At 38.9% G+C, this 23,280-nt stretch overlaps 2 protein-coding genes across 2 annotated transcripts in view; both read right to left on the bottom strand.

The window, feature by feature from the left end:
• The window catches only part of LOC144643341 (oxaloacetate tautomerase fahd2, mitochondrial-like), a 9,538-nt gene extending 3,781 nt beyond the window's left edge, over positions 1-5,757 (bottom strand). Inside the window, exons 1-4 of the mRNA XM_078502554.1 lie at positions 5,467-5,757; positions 2,497-2,713; positions 1,229-1,288; positions 7-169 (exon numbers count right to left, since the gene is read on the bottom strand). Of these exons, the coding sequence (XP_078358680.1) occupies positions 7-169; positions 1,229-1,288; positions 2,497-2,713; positions 5,467-5,699 (673 nt within the window). The 5' untranslated portion in view covers positions 5,700-5,757. The remainder of the gene's footprint in view (positions 1-6; positions 170-1,228; positions 1,289-2,496; positions 2,714-5,466) is intronic.
• A 2,095-nt stretch (positions 5,758-7,852) lies between these two features.
• On the bottom strand, positions 7,853-22,011 carry LOC144643311 (nucleolar protein 56-like). Its single transcript, XM_078502515.1, has 8 exons — positions 21,972-22,011; positions 21,682-21,883; positions 18,471-18,837; positions 17,065-17,252; positions 10,545-10,696; positions 9,868-9,968; positions 9,316-9,464; positions 7,853-8,469 (listed from the first exon to the last, which is right to left on the bottom strand). The coding sequence occupies exons 1-8, from the start codon at positions 21,972-21,974 to the stop codon at positions 8,045-8,047; spliced, it is 1,587 nt and encodes a 528-aa protein (XP_078358641.1). The 5' UTR covers positions 21,975-22,011; the 3' UTR covers positions 7,853-8,044.
• Positions 22,012-23,280: the final 1,269 nt, after the last annotated feature.

Raw genomic sequence — 23,280 nt, 5'->3', positions numbered from 1 at the left:
TGTTACCTGATAAAGAATCTTTAGTAACAATTGCTGGACCAATTGGACAAAATGAGTCAAATGTCTTGCCAATTAACCACTGTCCGCTATTCTTCTTAAGCTGCCAATCTCGAGCACTGACATCATGTACTACTGTGTAGCCTGCAACATATTCCATGGCTTCACTTTCCTATAAATACAACAATGGTATTAGGAGCAATAGGTATGTAATGGGCAGCAAGTGTTTCCAGTTGTGTAGCAGCTCTTGTAAGCTTGTAAATTTTCTACTGATCCTCTACTGTAGCAATTGCTATTGTTTTGGGGCTAGGAGTATTGTTGCTGTTGTTTGTTCTATTGTTCTCTTGAAGTGTAGCGAGCCATTCCTGTGAGACCTGGCAAGAGCCACCACCCAACCCAGTGTTTCTGGGAACCAAATTTCTGCTCAACATACGAGGGTGACCCTACTCAGGAGAATGGCAGAATGGCAGAGTGGCATTAATTTGCTTGTGGTTTGTTTAATAATAATTCAAGGCTTCACCTCAGTTTGCTTGTTGTTAGCTTTTATTTGTTGGTTAGGGCAACACTATACATTACCCAAACCAACAAATAAAAGCTAATCGCTAGAAACTGGGGTGAAAATTAGTGCCATTCTACATTCCACAGGAAGCGTGGTAGTTCAATGGTATTTATGCCTGTTAAGCATACTGGACTTTGGACAAGAAGAACAGGTTTCATCTGGTGAATTATTGGAGCAACCTGACAAATTGCTAGGGGGTAACCTGTGATAGACTAGCATCCCATCCATGGGGGTAGCAGCCTGAATTTCACACATCTTCTCTGGTCACTTACTCCCAAGAAAGACGTCTAAACCAAATAGAAGCTATGTCATCCAGTCGCATCCTTTCTCAAAAAATTTAGTTTGGGTGTCTTTTTCCAGAGTAAGGGACAAGAAAGACCTCTGAAATTCAGCTAGGGAGAGAAGCAATTCTCCTTGTCACTTCATGAGAAGCCAACTGGATCTTCCAACCCCTGGGCTAGAGGTGTGATGGACTTTATACCCAACAAATTAGTAGCAGAGGTATACTGAAGTACATGTTGTAGCAGTACAGAATATTGTTGGGGTTCACGATATAAACAATCTAAATCTGCCTGCAATGCAGATTTAGATTATTTGATTTAGCAGCTTTAGGGACTAATGATGACATGCCAAAGAAAGCCAAAATACTGGTAACTCAACATAATTAATTACCTTGATCTTCTTTCCTGTTTTCCCAATTACAAAAGCAAGTTCCACTTCAAAGTCTAGTTCCTGAAGGAAAATCCAAAATTCAATTAATATACTTAATATATCAAACTACTTGAAATATGCCAATAATCATATCACAAGAGCTGCATGTTTCACATTCCCCTATGCATAGTCTTATCATCCACTCCTACAAAAATGTCTGAGAAACTGTACTGATAGGAGCAAGGATGAGAATTAACAACAAATCTCAGCCCACTGGTCAAGGGTACAAACCTGGGCCACATTGGTGGGAGACAATGTTGCTCTCACCAATGTGACACCCTGCTACCCCAATGATGATGATATGATGATGATGATGATGACAACGGCGATGACAATGATGACGATGAGAATGATAAAGTGGGTGATGGTATAACGTTCGGGAGATTCAAGTGGTGTCTCTGATTGATTTCTGTGTGCAGTTTATTTGTGAACAAGTAACAACCAATCAGAACACTACATAAAACTGTGATCTGTAGAGCCATGTCATCACTGAGTACCGAATGTTTAACATTATAGATATGGAATGTCTCCTTCAGTGATGAATTGAGCAAGCCCATGATCTGACTGTCTCCTTCATTCAAGCCACTTGCCTCATGTAAGTTATGCCTGTCAAAATAGTTAGTTAGTGCACTGGGTCTTGGTCGAGGTCAGAGGTTGACTCAGAGGTCATTGTGCTATGTTTCTGGGCAAGATGCTTCACTGTCACAATTATGCCTCTCCAACCAGGAGTATAAAATTACTGGTATTGTTTTCAAATGGCAACTAGCTGATAAGTTGCTGAGAAGTTGTAGCCTGGCATGGATTAGTTAGCATCCCATCCAGGGGGAGTACAACGCAGGAATATTTCCATCATTTATCTTAATGGAAATTGTGATAAGCTTGCTCCGGTACTGTAGGCCACTTTGGTCTGAATGCAAACTAGACCTTACCTAAAAAAAATTATTCAACTGATTTCTTAGGTGTACAGTGTATTAGCTGTTATGAGTAAGGAAACAAAACCACCCAAAGCAAAGTGAAATATTTTGGATGCGTGTGGTTTGAGCTTACAATTTGTGAACAGAACTTCTATTTGCTCTGAATTTAAAAAAAACTAGGGACAAAGTCAGGCAGATCTATGATATTCTTTTGAAAATGAAATATATAGTTAAAGCAAAATTTGGTGCAGAGGCCATGTACAGAATACGCGCTTCTCATGATGTCAGACTGACCATTGTGCAACAAGAACAAACCTGTGTTTCTTCAGGATAAATAATTGGTGCTCCAGGATCTGTTATGGCATTATTAAACTTGCTAAACAGGATAGGTTCTGTGGGTAAAGGAAAATTCTGCTCCAGACAGTGGTCAACATAGTTCATTCCAATGCAAATGAGTTTCTCCGGGTTGTGAATTGGAGCCTTCAGCTGGACATCTGACCTCTTAAGTACATGCTGACCACTATCCACTATCCTGAAATGAAAACAGGCCACTTACTATAACAAAAAAATATACCTACAATAAATAATTAATCAATGTGTAGTTTCAGACAATATCCATACCCCCACCACGGAGGGAATTGGAAATTCCAGAGGGGTGGGGGGGGGGGGTCAAGGGCCCAGGAAATTCCGTAGAGGAAGGGGGTTGCCAGTGAAATTACGATTCCAGACGGTCAAGTTTGATGCAGTGCAAATTAGTTTCAAAATCGTTTCTTACTTACTCTACAAATGTTTTACATAGCAAAAATAGCACCCTGGGTTCTTGATTCACAATCGTTTTACACTTAAAATGGGTTTTCTTTCTCCTGAAAGCACACTGAAAGCAAACAATTTCACTGAAATCCTCCATGTTCGTCTGTGGATGCGGCTGCCATTAGCTGTTACCAGTCCCCCGAAACTTGTCAGGTGGATTGACCGAAATGCACTGGTGTCAAGCGTTGCTTGTTTCACGTTCGATTGAAGGAAAATCGTCTTTGTTTAATTGTGAAAAATTTCATGTTTATTAGCGATGAAAATAGTGTTAGTAAATAATGTCAGAAACTCGAGATTAACTTGTTCTTGTTATTTCTGGCTATTTGTTTGTAATTTTCCTGTTAAATATTGCTTTCTCAGTAAGCATTAGCGATTTTGTGATCAGGCCAACGGTGAATGTTTATATAAACACTCAGTTTTCAAATCTGTGTTCTGATACATTTGCAGTTTTCTAAAGCGATGAGAATGAAAGGGGATGGATGGTTATACAACAAGGTAATTTGACAAGTCAGACGAAGTGACTACCAGATATTTTGCCTGTTTACTTTTAAGGAAATTTCTGTATTTTGTCTTCAACAGTACATGTATGTATCGTTTTAAGATATCTTCCGATCGATCAGTTATACACTATAACTGTTTACAAGAGAGGCGGCCTAAAATTTAGATCATTGTACAATTAATCTTTTTCCAGAGGGGCTGGGAGCTACGCAATATTCTTTTGGAAATTCCGTAGGGGGGGGGGGTATTTTTCTTAACAAAAATGGAAATTCCGGAGAGGTGGGGGTCTTACGTGAAATTCCCTCCGTGGTGAGGGTATGGATATTTTCTGGAACCACACAATATTGATAAATGACCAAGATTCTTGTGATTAGCAATATCAATCAATTGATTGGTGTCAATTATTATTGACTGTTATTTCATATATCGTTTTAAGATATCTTCCGATCGATCAGTTATACACTATAACTGTTTACAAGAGAGGCGGCCTAAAATTTAGATCATTGTACAATTAATCTTTTTCCAGAGGGGCTGGGAGCTACGCAATATTCTTTTGGAAATTCCGTAGGGGGGGGGGGGGGGGTATTTTTCTTAACAAAAATGGAAATTCCGGAGAGGTGGGGGGTCTTACGTGAAATTCCCTCCGTGGTGAGGGTATGGATATTTTCTGGAACCACACAATATTGATAAATGACCAAGATTCTTGTGATTAGCAATATCAATCAATTGATTGGTGTCAATTATTATTGACTGTTATTTCATATCCAAATGTCTGAATGCAAATCGAAATGATGTGATCTAACCCTGAAACATAATGCATATAACCTAAAGGTTCTCAAAGAGCTTGCTCACAGGGCAAAAAGCTCAGCCATGAATTGTGAAAGGTATTTTGGTGGTACCGGTATTTAAGCTGAACAAAGGCTGCTTTTGGAATAAAGGCTTTATCTGCCCTTTGTTATGTGACCAGACAACCTGGCAGATAAACAGCATCCCCATTTTCAGCCAGTGAACTATTCTTGTCTAAAGAATTGATAAACTGACTAGAACTGACTGGATCCCTTGAAAATATTTCAATTTTAATTAGACTAAATTGGGCATTGCTCAAGCCTTTTTTACCCCTAAAAGATAACATTTTTCTTGCCTGATTGATCTAGACCATCAACACAGTGGCAGGGGTATTTTGCAGAAGGCAGAACGCAAAATGAAGAACACAGAAATGATCGAATGGCAGAATGACGGTACCGTGATAATAATGCCCTAACCAAACATAAAAGAGGTACATACATAAGCTAATCGCAAGTAATCCACAACGAAAGGTCAAGCGAAAGCTTACTGCAAGCAAACCGCTGACCATCATCCTGTGTTCTGCATTCTGCAAAATACCCCTGCTGCCCACACAGCGGTCAAACGCAGCGCGCGTGCGCAGTTCAGGTGTAATTGCCGCCAAAATTTTCCATACAAACTCTTAAATTTTCCGTAAACTTTTGCTTTAAACCCAAAAGTTAACGCCGTCCCTGGAAAGTTAAGGTTTATACGCCGCTTATGGATTGGAAATTTGATAATTCATCTCCACTGAGTGTCCCAGCTTGAACTGTTCTTTCACCGTACCATTTCTTTAACAATTTCCTACAAAAGTTTGCACACTTTCGAGACAAATTCTCAGAAAAGTTCGAGGCGCCGAAAACCGAAGGTGACGTCATTTTTGCGTTTGACCGCTGTGTGCCTGCTGCCATTTCTCAGTGTGCGAACCTAAATGAGACCTTGACGGCTTCAACTATTGGCATTCTGACCAAACTACGTAATTTACATTCCTAAGTGAGATGACGAGCATCCCCATCTCTTTCATATTGGAGTTTCCCCCCGGGGGGTGGGGAGGGGGGCTACTAAATTGGAAGCATCCCAAAGGGCTAGGAGAACTACCTATAAAAAGACCAATGTGATCAACCATGCCAGGTCTCATAAATATTGAGCAAATACCTCTGAGCTTTTTTCATCATCTCCTCTCCTCCAGCCAGGAATGATTTCATGTCACTCGGGATGGAGGCTTCGCCAGCACTGACGTCAACAACATCGCCGCCATCTTTTGTCTCGACCCCGACCCGCTGCCTTCCAGCTTCAACAAACTGAACAAGACGCATAGTGTGCTTAAATCGTCTTAGAATACAACTGTTGGTTAGAGCAGGGCGGATCCCGAACAAACTTCGCAACATAAAGCACAAAAGCAAGCACTGCTAGCTGGGGAAGATGAGATTTGCGCGATTCAAGAGCCCAGACTTCCCCGGCAAGAGTCTTTGACGAAGTGTACTTCATTTATGTAGTCACTGATTGTGACTTTCCAAACAAGAGAACAAGAAGCTTTAAAAGATTAAAACCGATGGTTAAAGTGCCTATGAAGTAAAAAATAATTGCTGTTTATTTTAAAGGCTTTTGAAAATAAAAAAGAATGGCGTTTACCGTTTTGAAATATCTTCTTTCGTTTTGGAGATATTTACGTTTTTGTGATATGCAAATGAGGAAAGTGATGACGTCATTAATTGTTCCACAAAAAGATGAAGCATTGAATCAAGAATATCTCTTGGAATATTTGAGCTGTGTTCTTCAAACTTGGCACAATTAATGTACACCACAAAAGACACAAAATGACACTTGTCGTGCCGTTGCCATGGCAACAGTTTTGCTGCAAATACCTATATTAATTAATACTGATATCCCCAGTTTTTGCTTAATCGAGGATGATCCACTCCCAACAAGCTAATGAGGAGAGTTAGGGTAATAGGGCATTATGTGTGTTCCAAGCTGGACCCTCTGTCCCACTTTAAAGGGTTGCAAATGGAGATATTTGGTTTATGACAGAAAGAGCCTGGAACCAAGAGTGTTGCCATGGTTACATCAAAGTATAAACAATCTTGCACCTCTAAGGAAGGTCACTACTGATGCCAAGTTTCAGAAATATCACCTTTATATTTTCAGAGATATCCTTGATTTTGTGATCTTTCTTTTAGTGGAACAATTTATGACGTCATCACTTTCCTCATTTGCATAACACAAAAACGTAAATATCTCCAAAACGAAAGAAGATATTTCAAAACGGTAAACGCCATTCTTCTTTATTTGTAAAGGTCTTTCAAATAAGCATTAATTAATTTTTACTTCATAGGCACTTTAAGGATTAATTGTTTTTTCGCTCAAAACGGAAGCCAACAAATACGGAAAAAACGCGAGTGACTCATTTTTAACACGATGAAAGTATCCGAGAGAAACAGCGAGCGTGGAGTGGGAAAGACGTTAGGGGGGGCTGAACGAACGAAAGATTTCCTCGCTGCAACGCCCCACCCCCACCTCCTTGCGCTTCTTTCCACCTTCGAGTTTGCGTCCAGCTCTATCGCGTTGCTTTTCGCGTTTTAAGATCAAAGCAAAATACGGGAAAACAAAGGCTTGTGAACACTCACGCGAAAGTGTGACAGTGCTCTTTGGGTTTGAGCTAAATAAAGGGGACTTACGTTACGCGACGAAACCGCTACGAGGTGGCTACGATCGGCGGCAGGAGAAATTTTACAACCGAAGCGTTTCACGCAGCCTTAAAAAAATAATTTGTATTTCTGCGCTTACTTGTGGAAAGTCACATATTTTCAGTGTTTCAGGTTACCACAGTTACCTTGTACACAGAACTTTGATCCCCACCCCCTCAATTTGACAACTGGTCAAGGAGAACAAAGGATCTGAGTACAAGAGTGTAACGCGATTTGATGTCTATTGTGGACTGTTTTTGTTTTTTTAGTTTAACAGACTAGAGAGTAGAGCACTTTTTCACTTCATCGAATTTGAAATCGTGGGTAATTTTGGAAACTGTCGTTTCGCGCGTTAGTCGTTTATCAGAGGCTGTGGGATGCTTGTCCGTTTGTAAAGTGGGGTTATGAGCTTCACTATATTGGCGGACAGCCTCTTTCAGGCTCTAAGAAAATGTTTCCTTTAGAGCCAAAAACGGGTTTAAAAAAATGTCAAAAATGGGTTTGCTTTCATGTTAGGAAACAAGCTTTAAAGCTAATGCAAATGGCGGTGACAGTGAATGTACAAATTTGAGACGGGATTGAAAAGGATGTTAATAAGAACAAAAGTTCCAAATACTGCGTGGCACCAAAAAACTACAAGTGAAATATAGCCCCCCACGCAGTCGTTCTTAGGGGCGATCGTGTTATAAAATAGGGATGGAAGGTGCCTAAAAAGATTTTTTAAAAGGAAAAGGATGTGGCCGGAACGACCACAAAAAAAATCAACAATGATCGAGGGTTTGTTCAGCAAAATGGAAATACCGCAGTGCAGTGTTCACAAAAAGAAAATACAAACAAGGATTAAGAGGAAAATGATTTTCATTTACAATACACGAAACAACAAGTTACATTACTTCCATCTTCGAGGTGTGGAAGGCAAACAAAATACATAAATTCATTTAAAAACAAGTCACTCCAATCTTTAAAGATTATTGCCTTTGATCGAAAAGTGTCTGGTAATGATACAACGTTTTAATGGGCACTGTGTGAGACTGTTAAAAAATCACTTATTCTTCGTCAGTTTTCTTTTTCTTTTTCTTCTTTTTCTTCGGTTCACCAGATTCTTCACTAGGGACAGGTACAATTTCCTCTTCTTCCTCTTCAGCCTTTCGTTTCTCTCCTTTCTCCTTTTTCTTCTTTTTCTTTTTGCTCCCTTCATCATGACCATTTTCTGCCACTGTGGAGTCATCCATTGTTGACTGGTCTGCTTCTTCGGCAGCTTCTTCCTTTTCTTTTTTCTCCTTCTTTTTCTTCTTTTTTTTCTTCTTTTCGGTTGAGTCGTCGTTTGTTGCTTGACTTGTCTCCTCAAACTCGGCAATAGCTTCTTTCATAACGTCGATATTCTTTCTCGGAGCCTCGCCTGTCTCGTAAAACTTCAGTCGATCCTCAACTTGGTCGTGCAACTTTTGACCAAATACACTTGACTGTGTTTCTGTTTGTGGACAAAAAGAAGACAATCAATCACCAATTTTTTATCATTTAACTGAAAGATTTATAATTAATTTGACCTTAAAATGAACTGATTTCTCAAGCATGAAGACGTGTCTGTTAGTTTACTCAAGACGGGTCTTAGATTCGACCAGAAAAACTCCATACTGATGACAAAACACTTTTGAAATACATACAGTGTCTCTTTCTGGTTGTTACTTGCATGCGAAAATTCAAAACTGAGCAACAAATTGCCAACAACCAATCACAAGGCCTGGCTAAACTAAGAAACATTGTTACAGAAACGTTGTGTAGGAAAATGTTTTCCAGTTTAGCCACGTGGGAAACATATGTTGCAGAAACAAATTTTGTTCACAGAAAAAAAAAAATGTTTCTGCCTCAGGTCAAAAAATCTTTGCTTTCCAGACACAAATTTAGCTTCAAAAACTTATGTTGCCCAGTTAAGCCACCATGGTATCAACGTTGACTAGTTGCCAGTGCTGATCATTAAAAATGTTTCCTAGAAACAGCACGCTTGCGTGTAATGCGCATACGTGACAATTTTTTTCCCGGAACGCTGTTTCCTTGTTTAGCCACCCGCGCAACAAACATTTTCCTTGCTTCTCGACAATGTAGAAGAAAAGTAGTGACTGTCATAAGAGAAAATGACCTTCCAAGTTATAAGACTAAATAAAAAAGATCAAGCTTTGACAGAATCCAAGCCGACTGACTTGTTATAGATGTTAGACATTAATTCCCAACGCAAACATGCTAGACTGAATTAGAAATTTTCAAGTGGTTGGGAATCTAAAGAAAATGAAACTACGGTACTGTTTAACTTCAAAAGTACCTGAAAAGCAGTCAATTCTTGAGGCAATGGAACATTTGTTTGCCAGGTATCTTGAGACGCGGCCCTTGTTTTTGGCACCAGCACGACCAATAAAAGAAGAGTGGAAAATAAGACCGTATTTTGGTGTGTTTCCTTTTTTCTTCAGAGCTCTGCAAATATAGACAACACAATGTAGCAAAGTTTTTAACTGTAAAACAAACTAAAATAGTTGACTTCATTTAGAGTTGGTAGATTTGGCACTGTTGTGTTTTTTCTGTACGCTATAAATCGACAATTATTTCAAATACATGTAAATTACACTACTAGTAGTAAACAACTATTAAATGGGTGCATTCCACCTAAGACGGACACCACCAGCAAAAGGGAAGCCAAGTAAGGCCAAAAGACCGAGGTTGTTGTTGGTGATGCTTCATGCCTAATTGCTACTGCCAGTGCTTTGCTAGTAATCAGTACCACATGAACAACTTGAATGGTCACAACAATAACAACAACAAATAAACAGCTGCTCTCACAGGGAACAAAAAAAGTAAAGGGCACACTTTTCATGTTTACCTGAAGAGAGCTTTCTCAGCTCCTAGAATCTGAACAGTTGATGCTGGATACTTTGCAAGATTTGTGAGGCTTCCAGCATGTGAAATCAATCGAGCACCAACCTGACATAACAAATTGACATAACAAATTAAAGCAATGATTCTAGTGCCAGAACTTGGACTATCACATGAGTTGATAATGTAAGGACTCTGAAATATAAAAAAAATGGGACACGAAAAAAATATCAGGGTATGGTCTGACAGAATGGTGTCATATACAGCTGTAGCATGGAAAAATCAGGACTAGAAGTGCTGTATAATGTTCACAGAAATGCCAAATGTCGAAATTCTGTTGCCAATAATACATGTTGTTTGGACTAAAGTAGATACTGACAGTAGAGGTTGATACATAGATGGGGCGTCAAAAAAAGTGCCATTTGGTTGTCTGGGACAAGTAGAATTTCCTGCCAGACAAGGATTTTTACATTCTTGGCCGGGCAAGTTGTCTGCTATGTAAATCATAACAAGGTAAACTAAGACAAGCATGCAGATGTCCCAGTCAAGCAAAATTTGAGAGCTGCTTGTCCAAAGGAATGGCTGAAATAATATTCAAGATTTTTTTTAGCCCAGATACATGGTGTAAGGATACTACTATCTGTTTTTCTTTATCGGAAATTATACATTTAACAAGTTAATCACCTGCTCTCCAATGAGTGCCGACAGATTAGGAGCCACTTGAGACATTTTCGAAACCAAATAAGTGTGGAGACTTTTCCTGTACTCTGCTAGGCCTATCACCCGTGAAGCAAAGGTCTGGATATTTATCAAGTCAATTGGAGATATATCCATTCCTACAGAAAAGGCAAGCGGACAAAAACATATTATTAATCTTGGAAAATTAACTGCAGTTGTGATACATGTGCACATTATAAGCATAGAAATCTTCTTGGTATCCATGCCTTTTCTTAGTGCTACAGTCCTGGCAAAACGTCCTTAGGACACTAGGCAAATGTTATGCAGGGGCAACTTCCTTTAAAGTGTGAAGTTGACATTACTCAATTTTCTGAACCCCCACCCTCCCCTCTCCACTTGCCTCCAAGACAGCATTGGAATATTAGGCCTTGGTTTGATGGATCAACATTGTTTTGGGGGTCGGGAGGGGGAAGTGAACACAAAGCAGGCGCGTAGGAGGGGGGGGGGGGGTTCCAAGGGTTCGAACGAAACCCCCTTTGGAGGTCAATAATGGAGGACTGAAAACACAAACTGATGATTTTCAGCTTTTAGCAAATAGTGGGGGAATGGAAAACAAACTTTGAGTGTTGCAGCTTTTAAATTACCGTGCAAGAAAACGCTAAAAGTAACGGGAAAGTATGAAATTGTTAGGAGAATAGGCTCTCCTCACTGGCTCTCAAGTATGATATGCCTGTCCATCTGAACGAAATTGTCAATCTATTTCAAGGCCTCCACCCGAGGATGATGCAGTTGTCAAGTTTGCTTTACGAATATTCCTGTAGTGAATTAGTACATGTAAGTAAGTGGCCTCAATACATCCTAGTGACCTAGTATTATATGTAGTCAAAATAATCTCATCGTTGAAAAATATTTCCTTAACAGGCGTTCGGGATTTGATAAATGGGGTATCAATAGACGAAAGGCAGGGAATACAATTTCGGGGGACCCAGGTGATACGTGAATTAAGTGCATATTGACACTGCTTTTAGTACATTGACGGTGGAGCCGGGGGGTAGGGGGCTTAAACTTTTACCCTGAGATGCCTTTGCAGCATACGTCAAGCTTTTGTAAAACGTTTAGTGTACTAAGCCAGTATGTATGCATGAATGTATCAATTCAACAAAATGCCGGAAATATTGTTATGACTAAAGATACCTGTTATTTAACACTCCATTGAGTTTGAAATATTGACGTGCACAATGCTCAAAATGGCATTTCAGGGCCTCTAGATTTCATAATATTCTGGGGGGACATGTCCCGAGACCCCCATATAGTATTTAATAACCCCATAAAAATATTTCTGTCAATACGAACACCCTTCCAAAAACCTCAGCTATACGCCTGCAAAGACTACTATTTTGTTGGCAAAAAGGTGAAGTGACCCAAGAATTTTTAACCAGAATAACATTGTAGTTGTGAGAATATGGTAACCAGGGCTGCAAATAATTTATTTTACTTGAAAGGACATATGTCCTACTAAGACACCATCTTGGTTGGACAAAACAAAATTTTGGTCTGACATCACCCTATAACCAAAAGGTTTAATTTTTTTTTCGCTTTTGCTGTAAAATGATTTACCGTCAAAAAATTAGGTCGTATTGTGTGATCGTCCGGGTGAGAGTAGTTCTGAGAAGAACTGTTAACACTTGGCAAAAACAATTTGCACTGAGCTAAAATCATTGTGCACTAAAAACTGTTACTGTCAAAGGTAAACTTTACCGGCCCTTAGCCAATCAGCGTGGCGTATTTGTAGAGCCTTCCCAGACGGTAAACTTTACCCAAGCCAGTAAAGTTTACCTGTTTGTGCAGCCAGCTGTTACTGAAATAGCGGCCTAGAAGCGGGCACATCAAATAAAACTATTACTATTTTTGCCTTAAACCAGTTTTCTAATTGTAAGAAAGGAGTTATGCTACTGAAAACATCAAAATATTAAAGTTTTTCTCAAAAAGTGGCGCGCTTTTCTGCAAGGAATTCATGATAAAACTTTCTATTTTTGGCTGGTCAATTGACACTTGTAAAGATTACATCTAGGCGACGACAGGACTCTTCCTGTGTTATACATCCACAACTGGAAATAATGCATAACCGTACAAAAGTCGAAAATTTCCAATTTTAACCTAACATTAAAAAATATTTGCTGTCATGCAAGTTATCTCAGTCAGTCTGTCAGTTCTTTGGCTAGACAGCGTTTTAGTTCACAGTCGCTCTGATTTTCCTTTCTGAATTGCCTATTGTTCCAATTGAATCCAAATTGATTTTCAAAGGTTTTTTACTCGAACGCTCTATTGATTTAGAAATTACTACTTTCTCTGCTTGAAAGCAAACAATCGACACGCAATGCCGAACACCGCAATGTTTAAATTTTGACCAAGATGACCCTTTGAAACCATGCTACATTGGTAAAGTTTACCCTGTTTTTAGCGCCAATTTCTCCGGTCACGAAAGCGAATTCGCATCGGTACATAAATACTGCACTTTTGTTTCCTGTTGTTATCAGGAATATTTAATTTGTGTCGCTGCTACAGGTCGAACATTAAATTTAAAAACGATTTGATCAATTACTGATTCAATACGTTCAATCGCAAACAACGTATTACTTCGAGATTGAAAACCTGATACTGTATTGTTTACATCGGTAAAGATTACCGTCAATAATTCAGTTTAGCGCCATCAGTTCTTCGCTAAATTTGTTATTTTTTCAAACGTTCTGAAAGCAAGGAAGGAAGGAGGGATTGTCTGTGTTTATATTCAGAAACACTTCGTTACGGACTACCTCAATATTACTAAAGGATGAAAAAAAATCGCTTGCCAGATCCTGTGATAGACAGAATAGATTTCCGTCGAGACTTAACCCCGTGTATGAATGAAATCTTGTGTCATTTTTCCTTAGAAAATTTGGCAAGAACGTTGTCGCTTGTATGTCGTTCACTGGATATTTATTTTTTTTCTTTAGTAACGATCTTGTCATTTATTAAAGTAAATATATCTTGAGAGCTGTTGACAAGAAACTTCTCGTTTCCCGCTAAATTTTATTACTCAATCGAGCGTGGCAACAAATATTTTTTGCCAGTTTTGTAATTTGCAACAAAACCGATAACTTACAATAAAAATAACAATCGCTGTGTTTGTCGTGTTTATCGAGCGCATAATTTTATTATAACTAACGAAGTATCAAAGTCTAAAGTCTAATGAATGGAACTGAACTAACACGATTGAATAATACTTTCCGTGACTCGATCGGTGACTTTGATGTTTCTGTTTCGATTCTGTTGATTTCCGAATTGAATTGAATTCAACTCTATTAAAACAAGACATAAAATTATCATATTATCGCCAACATTCCTGTATTAGTCTGCTTTCACTGTGTTTTTTATGATACATGTTTTGCCGTTGTTTCTGAGACATGGTAAAGTTTACCTGAACACGACGCATTTTCGCAATTTCGCGCTCACGGGTCACTGTCCACACAAACATGCATGGAAGCTGAGATGCAGAAAGTGAATATATTTAACATCATAATCAGCAATAAAGAAAAGTTTGACAAGCTTGAAAGCAAAGAAAAAAATAGAGAAAAAAATCAAAATACTTTTCTGATACAGCATACTATAATAAGTCTAAAAAGTCAGACAAGAAATAGGGTGTCGGTTTCCGTTTTGGTAAAGTTTACCAAAATTAGGCAATATATTTTCGCCCACGAATTATTAAGGTCTTTCTAGCCAGAGCGAGAGGTCGACTGGAGTGTGGAAACTAACGCGCAAAAATGTGTCGCCTGTTGGTAAACTTTACCAAAACGGAAACCGACACCCTATTTAATTGTCTGACCTAATACAGTCTCAGACATAATCGGAAAATATATTTTCTTCACACACTGTATGCTATACTCCCTGTATATTCAGCTTGTTTTTTCTCTATTTTTTCTACTGCTTTCAGGATTTTCAAACTTTTCTTTATTGCTGATTATGATGTTAAATATATTCACTCTCTGCATCTCAGCTTCCATGCATGTTTATGTCAGTGACCCGTGAGCGCGAAATTGCGAAAATGCTTCGTGTTCAGGTAAACTTTACCATGTCTCAGAAACAACGGCAAAACACGTGTCATAAAAAACACAGTGAAAGCAGACTAATACAGGAATGTTGACGATAATATGATAATTTTATGTCTTGTTTTAATAGAGTTGAATTCAATTCAATTCGGAAATCAACAGAATCGAAACAGAAACATCAAAGTCACCGATCGAGTCACGGAAAGTATTATTCAATTGTGTTAGTTCAGTTCCATTCATTAGACTTTAGACTTTGATACTTCGTTAGTTATAATAAAATTATGCGCTCGATAAACACGACAAACACAGCGATTGTTATTTTTATTGTAAGTTATCGGTTTTGTTGCAAATTACAAAACTGGCAAAAAATATTTGTTGCCACGCTCGATTGAGTAATAAAATTTAGCGGGAAACGAGAAGTTTCTTGTCAACAGCTCTCAAGATATATTTACTTTAATAAATGACAAGATCGTTACTAAAGAAAAAAAAATAAATATCCAGTGAACGACATACAAGCGACAACGTTCTTGCCAAATTTTCTAAGGAAAAATGACACAAGATTTCATTCATACACGGGGTTAAGTCTCGACGGAAATCTATTCTGTCTATCACAGGATCTGGCAAGCGATTTTTTTTTTCATCCTTTAGTAATATTGAGGTAGTCCGTAACGAAGTGTTTCTGAATATAAACACAGACAATCCCTCCTTCCTTCCTTGCTTTCAGAACGTTTGAAAAAATTAACAAATTTAGCGAAGGACTGATGGCGCTAAACTGAATTATTGACGGTAATCTTTACCGATGTAAACAATACAGTATCAGGTTTCCAATCTCGAAGTTGCGTTGTTTGCGATTGAACGTATTGAATCAGTAATTGATCGATCGTTTTTAAATTTAATGTTCGACCTGTAGCAGCGACACAAATTAAATATTCCTGATAACAACAGGAAACAAAAGTGCAGTATTTATGTACCGATGCGAATTCGCTTTCGTGACCGGAGAAATTGGCGCTAAAAACAGGGTAAACTTTACCAATGTAGCATGGTTTCAAAGGGTCATCTTGGTCAAAATTTAAACATTGCGGTGTTTGGCATTGCGTGTCGATTGTTTGCTTTCAAGCAGAGAAAGTAGTAATTTCTAAATCAATAGAGCGTTCGAGTAAAAAACCTTTGAAAATCAATTTGGATTCAATTGGAACAATAGGCAATTCAGAAAGGAAAATCAGAGCGACTGTGAACTAAAACGCTGTCTAGCCAAAGAACTGACAGACTGACTGAGATAACTTGCATGACAGCAAATATTTTTTAATGTTAGGTTAAAATTGGAAATTTTCGACTTTTGTACGGTTATGCATTATTTCCAGTTGTGGATGTATAACACAGGAAGAGTCCTGTCGTCGCCTAGATGTAATCTTTACAAGTGTCAATTGACCAGCCAAAAATATAAAGTTTTATCATGAATTCCTTGTAGAAAAGCGCGCCACTTTTTGAGAAAAACTTTAATATTTTGATGTTTTCAGTAGCATAACTCCTTTCTTACGATTAGAAAACTGGTTTAAGGCAAAATAGTAATAGTTTTATTTGATATGCCCGCTTCTAGGCCGCTATTTCAGTAACAGCTGGCTGCACAAACAGGTAAACTTTACTGGCTTGGGTAAAGTTTACCGTCTGGGAAGGCTCTACAAATACGCCACGCTGATTGGCTAAGGGCCGGTAAAGTTTACCTTTGACAGTAACAGTTTTTAGTGCACAATGATTTTAGCTCAGTGCAAATTGTTTTTGCCAAGTGTTCGTTGTTGGTGACTGACGTTTTGACAATATGAGCGGAAGTCATCTTCAGAGTAAGTAAAAAGTTGTTGTCAGTCGATGATGTTATAAGTCTGGTCCGTTGATGTTGGTTGGTCAGTTTAGACGTGATGTTATTGGCTGTAAGACTCGAGTAAAGTTTGTCATCAGTAGTTGGTCAGTTTCGATCCATCTATTGTTAGTCTAATTACCGGCAGGTCTTTCAGTTCCATCTATTGTTAGTCAAATTAGGTCGTTCTGTTGGCAGTTTGTTTGTCAGTTCTGTTTACGTCATGAATAAGTCGTTTGTAAGGTGCTGGTAGTTGTTGACATCTGTTGAAAGGCGTCTAAGTTTGTGTACCGGCTTTCCAGAGTCAGTCGTTGAAAATCACTTTTGTCTGGACATCATGTCCGACCAAACTTGGAATTTCGTCGGACATGAGCAATTTTTGGTCGGCCAATGTCCGATCAACGACTGTTATTTGCAGCCCTGGGTAACTGTTGCTGAGATGATTTCCCTTTTATGATCAGTTTGTTTGTTCTCATGTCCCACATGCCTGATCTTTGCATGAAGTACTTTAAAGAGAAGCTAGTTGTTCATCCCTGTAAGAGTTGTTGACAGGTTAAATCATCCTATATAATCTTATCTGTTCACCTACCCATTGATGATTTGGAAGCATCATAAATGGCTTTGGCTTTGGCTGAGTCCATTACTATCTCTTCCAGCCCTTCGATCTTGTCTTCTGTCAGGTCTTTTCTTGATTTAACGTACTGAGCTGTCCTTGCATACATGTAGTTGTCAGACACTATCTTGACCAGCTCAGGAAAATGGTATGAATACCACTCTCTGGCAATAAAGCAACAACAAACACAGTCACTTTTAAACTCAATATTCTAATATTGCCTTCTCTATGCGTAGCTTACCTAGTGGAGAAAGTACATGTACATGTATTAGCTATTACAGTGTAAAGTAACAGCAAACAAAGAAACATCCTTCAGTTGGCAAACAAGCAGGAAACAGAGAAATGTTTAGCTTCCCTGTTGTGCAAATCAAGAATAAATGTCGCTATATGCAATACCATTGCATCTAAGCGTGAACACGTGCCGCAAAAACATGCTCTAACGTTGAATTCTGGGAGACCGTAAGAGCAACTTTCGTGCCAAAAGTTCTTCCAGACTTCTTCGGACAAATTGATCCTAATCTGTGTCAATATGCATTTGCAGGTTTACTTGAATCACTTCTGGTTCAATGTTTATGGTGAGCATTTTGAGTGCGAAAATTGCTGTTACAGTCTGCTAATTTACTTCAACATTTGATACTCAATTAGATTATGTTTTGGTGGTGAGTGTTCACACTTAGATGCAAGCAACAGTAATGTGCACAGTAATAGTATTGATCAATGCATAATGTTGAACAAAGGTATCAGCAAAAAAACACATGGTGACTGTATACCTGCCAACTCTAACGCCTTGGGCGTGAGTCTCACCCCTGCGAGTTGAAAACTTCGATCTCACGCCAACTCACGCTTACGAACCAATTTCTCACGCCTAGCCGAAAAATGTGAGTTATTACACAAACAAACGACACACTTTCCAAAAAATGTAAGCTCAAACCAATGTGAGAAACGAAAACTCCATGTAAAATGAGTAAATGGTGATACTTTCCTCGAAATCGCAGAGTTTTGACAAAGAAAAGCATTGGGAACGAGGTCGTGTTTAGCAAAACACATCCACGCACTGGGATCGGGATATGTTCGGAAAAACTTCGGAATACTTCGGAAAACTTCGGACATTGTCGTATCGTCTTCGGAAATTCTGGCACTCTCAGGATAAAAATCTCATGCCTTTAACGCAGAAAAAAATGGCAGGTATATGACTGGCACCCTAGAATCTAGTCAACATTGCTATCTTAAGTGAAGTTATGAACTAGAGGAACCAGAGAAATATTTTTACATGTATATTATGTTTCTGTAGTTGACTATTAAATTAGCATTCACAAGTAGATAAACAAATACACCACTGTATATTTTTCTCCTTTTGAAGCAAATTAAAATCTTAATCATACCTGATCCTCATAGAGAATGTATTGATGTCCTTATCCAGTTGATCCAACAAACTGATGGACTGAATAATCATGTTGTCCACACGATGAACGTTGAACTTCACCTTGGCCCTAGAGTAACTGTGCCCCAGTCCCAGCTGAGCTTTAGCTGCCATTGGACCAGTCAGTCCCTTGATCATCTTCTCAAAATGAAACCTTACTCCTCTGAGCACTTCCAGTACCAACCCTCCTGACTCACACTGAATGTTTACAGTCTCTTGAATGGCTGCTCCGAGTTTAGAATCAGCCACACCCAGGAGAACCTTGCTTTTCTTCTTTCCAGTTGGAACGTTTGCCTCCAAGAAAGTCTTGAGGTCGTCATGGATAATACCTAAAATAAATGATCATAATGTCTACGTTGTGGTTTAAAAATTTTCAAACCAGTTTTATTTCCGTTTGTTTCAGATTGTGAGAAGGAATATGAACAATGAACAATAAAATTAAACTGAAATGAATGATATGATTCTCGCAGTGTAAAAAAAAACTGGTTTTAAAAATTCTAAACCAGAAAATTATAAATGTAAACCACAACATTGATTTATAAGCGTTTTAATCTATTTTGATTAACTAAATCTAATCTTAGACATTGCAGGACCCCAAAAGGAGGGTGGCTGAAGATCAACAGTCCTATCATTTTCTCAGTGTAACCTGGAGCCCTTAAAATTTCTACTACTGAGTTCTGAGTCCAAGTTTAGAGCTTCCGGAACCCTGGAGTTCAGCTCTTTTGGGCCTGGAGCCCTGAAATTGCTATGCATTACTTTCTTTGAATGTCAGTACTGTGAATATGGTGGTTCACCAACATAGTAACACCTTTTCGACAACTAGAAATAAAAAAATTGTAATTTGCTGAATACACAATAAACCACCCAATCTAAAGAAAGGTTACACCGAGGGAGTAACTGCAGTAATACTTCTGAAGAAGTCTGGCTACTTCGATATTTTATTGGCACTTCACACAATGTGTACTAGTTACCAGGATCACCTTTCATTCTTCCTAGTATCTTAGAAAATTTACAAGTGGATACATGCAGATACATAGTTATTTTTTACCAATGATACCATATGCAATCCTAGATAAAACAATACCGAGAGCTGATGCATGATGTGCATTGAGCGGGACAGGTTGGCATGAACCGGTCCGGAAAAAGGTGTCTGGTCTCACACATGTTAACACTTTATTTTGTGAGTACAATTCAGGATATTGAGCAAGTCAATTTCACGACCTTCCACATTTAATCAAGCTCAATACAGGTGTTATGATAAGGAACTCCTGGCTATCCAATCGAACAAAATCAAACCAAAAATCAATTGATCCCAATCGAACACCAATCAAAGCCTTTCAAACGATTGGTGTTTGATTGGAACGGCGAGCTGATTTAAGTCGGCTGGACAGCAAAATATTTGGCTCTAAGCTTGCAATCTTTGTATCCATCCAATGAGTTCCAGGGATCCATATTCACGGTCGTCCGGTCGTCCGAGACGACTAAAAAATCGTATGGACAACCAAACGATTACATAAACTCGTCCGCTGGACGACTTAAGTTTGACTTAATGAAAAAAAAAAAAACAATTATTAAGTTTTCTTATGAGTTACTTGCGTTCTGACCACTTGTCATCCATTCATAACTTTTCGAAAACAGAAAATTATTTGCAACTTTCTGTCGCGATAAAATCATAATTTTAGCCGCCATCTTGGCTGATGCGGTATTTTCCATCAATGAAATCATTGCAGGCTCAATTTTCAAGCTGTCAACCGCTGATATTTTGTACTGCAGCTGCATCCGCGAAAACACGAGGCGATCGCATCAGCTGATGTTTTGATCAAAATTTGCCGATATCTTGGTGTGGCACCGCCAGCAAAGAAGAAAAAGCAACGTTAACACTTCAGAAAAACAAACCAAATATGAATAAGAAGAGCAAAAGCGTTATTTTCTTCCGTTGTGGCAGTCGAAGAGGCCCTGGCTTTCATTTGTGCCCCCATCATACGCTTCCGTCAACATCACAAGCCGCTTGGGGGCATAATGTTCAGAATGTTTTGTGAAATTTGTAAGCCGGCAGCCAAGGTAGACAAGTAAAGAGTCTCATTAACAAATACTTGTGAATCAAGCTTTATTATAACAGATTCGTTGTCTTGTAGATTTCATGTATACACAGTGTTACATACATGTGATAATAACAAAAAAGTCAACTTTTCATTTACTTGTTGTACGGTCGCCATTCTTCACTTTTGAACGGGCAAGTAAAACCTTGCCACGGCAAGTATGTCATCTTGCATACTTGCCGGCTGACGACTTGGAGAAAAAAACGAATATGGATCCCTGGAGTTCTAAAACACCTTTTGAATGACAGGGTATTCTACAGTAAAGCTGACCATGTTTCATTGGACTGAATTTTCATCTGTACTGACTGTACAATATGGAAGCTTATATGTCCCTGCATATCCAATCGAACATTCGGTAATCAAACCCAAACTAACACCAATTCTTTGATTGGTTCGGTAATTGAACATAATCGAACTCACAATAAAATTTGGTCAATCGAACAAAATCGAATGTTCAATTACCGAACAGTCAACAATCGAACAAAATCGAAGGTTCGATTACTGAACAGTTGACAATCGTACTCAGTCGAATGTTCGATTACCGAACTTCTGTTTGTTTATACTGCGGATATTTTGTACGGTGCACCGTCCCCCTGATTAGTCCTGCGTGATGTACTTATCAAGGGACCGATTTTGAACAAAATTGAATCGGTTTGAGTTCGATTCTGTTCTATTGGTTCAAAAATCGAACTCACAGCAAAATAGATGTTCGATTTTGTTCGATTACCAACCCAATCGAATGATTAGTGTTCGATTGGGTTCGATTGATTTTTGGTTCGATTTTTTTCGATTGGATACGCCGGGAATTGTGCATATCATTGTTGTCGAAAATTAAATGCCCTTACTAAAGTTACAACCACACGGCTTATAAAATTCCAATGCAAAAGGCTAAAACATGATGCTAGAACGCATCTGATTGGGAGGTTGCTGCGCAAAGGGCAACAACAATTACGTACACGTGAACCACAGAATCAAGTCTTGCATATTTGTGAGCTTTGAATACAAATTATTATAAACAAACGTTTATAAACCGCGATCGAACAACTTAACAGTACTGTAATTACGAACACAAACCTTCAGATATGCAGTTGATGTTGTCTAACGCATTCGTTCCTGATTTAAAGGGCGAAAACGCTGCCAATTTCACTAATTTTCCGAATCGTGAAAGATCGGCGACAGAGTCTTGAACTTCTGGAAGCAGTACACCGATTTCTTCCTGTGCAATGACTTTGAAGACTGCATAGCCAGAAGCATGCTCGTACAACACGAACAGAACCTAAAGATACGATAAAAAATTGGAATAAGCTTACTATACAGGAGCTAGATCGACAATTATAAGCACAACATTTCATCACTTTACCCACCATGTTGAATTGTTCGAAGCCTCGTGGTTCACTCTAGTTCCCAGCCTCTTATGCGAACAAATGAAACTCGTTCAGGCTCGCAACGCATGCAAACGGGTAGCGGCAAACGTAGAGATCCGGGATTTTAGGTCTTTTAGAGGGAAAAGGGAGCGAGATTTGGGATTGAAATTATGAACGGGACACTTGAATTGGCGATTTTAGGAGGTGGGATTCGGGAAATGTCACTTAGTAAAAGAATCGAGATCAGGAAATGTCCGGTGGCGAAAAAATAATGTACTTATAAAGAAAATGAAGCTGTAATCTTCGTGAACGTCGCAAAAAGCCACACAAAGCGTTAAGTATGACATACGTGATTTACCCGTGTTTTCCAAGTGCCAGTTACATTTCCTGGGAGGAAATATACACCCACTGAAAGACCTTTCATCGTTGAGGCAAGGAATTAAGAAACAATAAATGGTCGAGATCGGGATAGGCCGATAAGAACCTTCGGGATTACGGATTCGATGGGAGATTTTAGCCGGGATGGCGGGATCCGGAAACCCTATTGGAAACCCTCAACGCAGACTGCAAGTAGTCTCTCTTTTACTCTAAAACCCGTGAGGACGAACGCGATCGCATTCGCACACTAGTTTCTCCTTAGTTCGCCACGGATTGGGAGCAAAAAAGACTGCTCATAGTTTACCTTGAGATAGACTCACTGATCGACACGCGCAACTCGCTTGGCTGGTGGCTTGCCATTTTTTCCCTAAACAACCCGATCGGGGGTTGAAGCGGAATGATGAATATTGAATACTGGCTTAAAATTATAAAGGAATATTGAATATTGGCTCAAAATTGTAAGGAATATTGAATATTCAGTTTTTTAATCAAGAATATTGAATACTTGCAAAGAGAAAATAAGTTCTCCTCACCCTCTCTGTCTCCAAATGAGAATCGCAGGTGTTCTATATTTTCGATATTTGGCAGGCGCTCTAGATCTGCCTCATGTTAGGCTTGCAAAATTTGCCACGTGGACTACTCCCCAAGGAAGATATTGTCTTGTGACGTCACTTTCAAAGCACATGTTTCAGTTGACCGCTTTAAATTTTGACGCTTTGGTTACGGTCTAAGAACTGTTCGAATTTGTAAAGATGGGAAAGCACAGGAAAGACAGGTAAGTAAAGCTTTTAAGCTATTTTTAACTTGAACGTGCCCCCCCCCCCCCAGTTTTTTTCCCCAAAAAGTAAAAACAGTCCTGTATAAAACGTTGAAAATAAATTTTATTTCCCGACAGTTTTGAAACAATAACATTTGTACTTCTTTTCATTTG

This window comes from Oculina patagonica, chromosome 2 (assembly GCF_052425735.1).
Source record: "Oculina patagonica isolate OP01 chromosome 2, crgOcupat, whole genome shotgun sequence".
Classification (NCBI taxonomy): domain Eukaryota; kingdom Metazoa; phylum Cnidaria; class Anthozoa; order Scleractinia; family Oculinidae; genus Oculina; species Oculina patagonica.
Note: the sequence above shows the minus strand (reverse complement) of the source record. Positions and strands in the feature narration are given on the sequence as shown.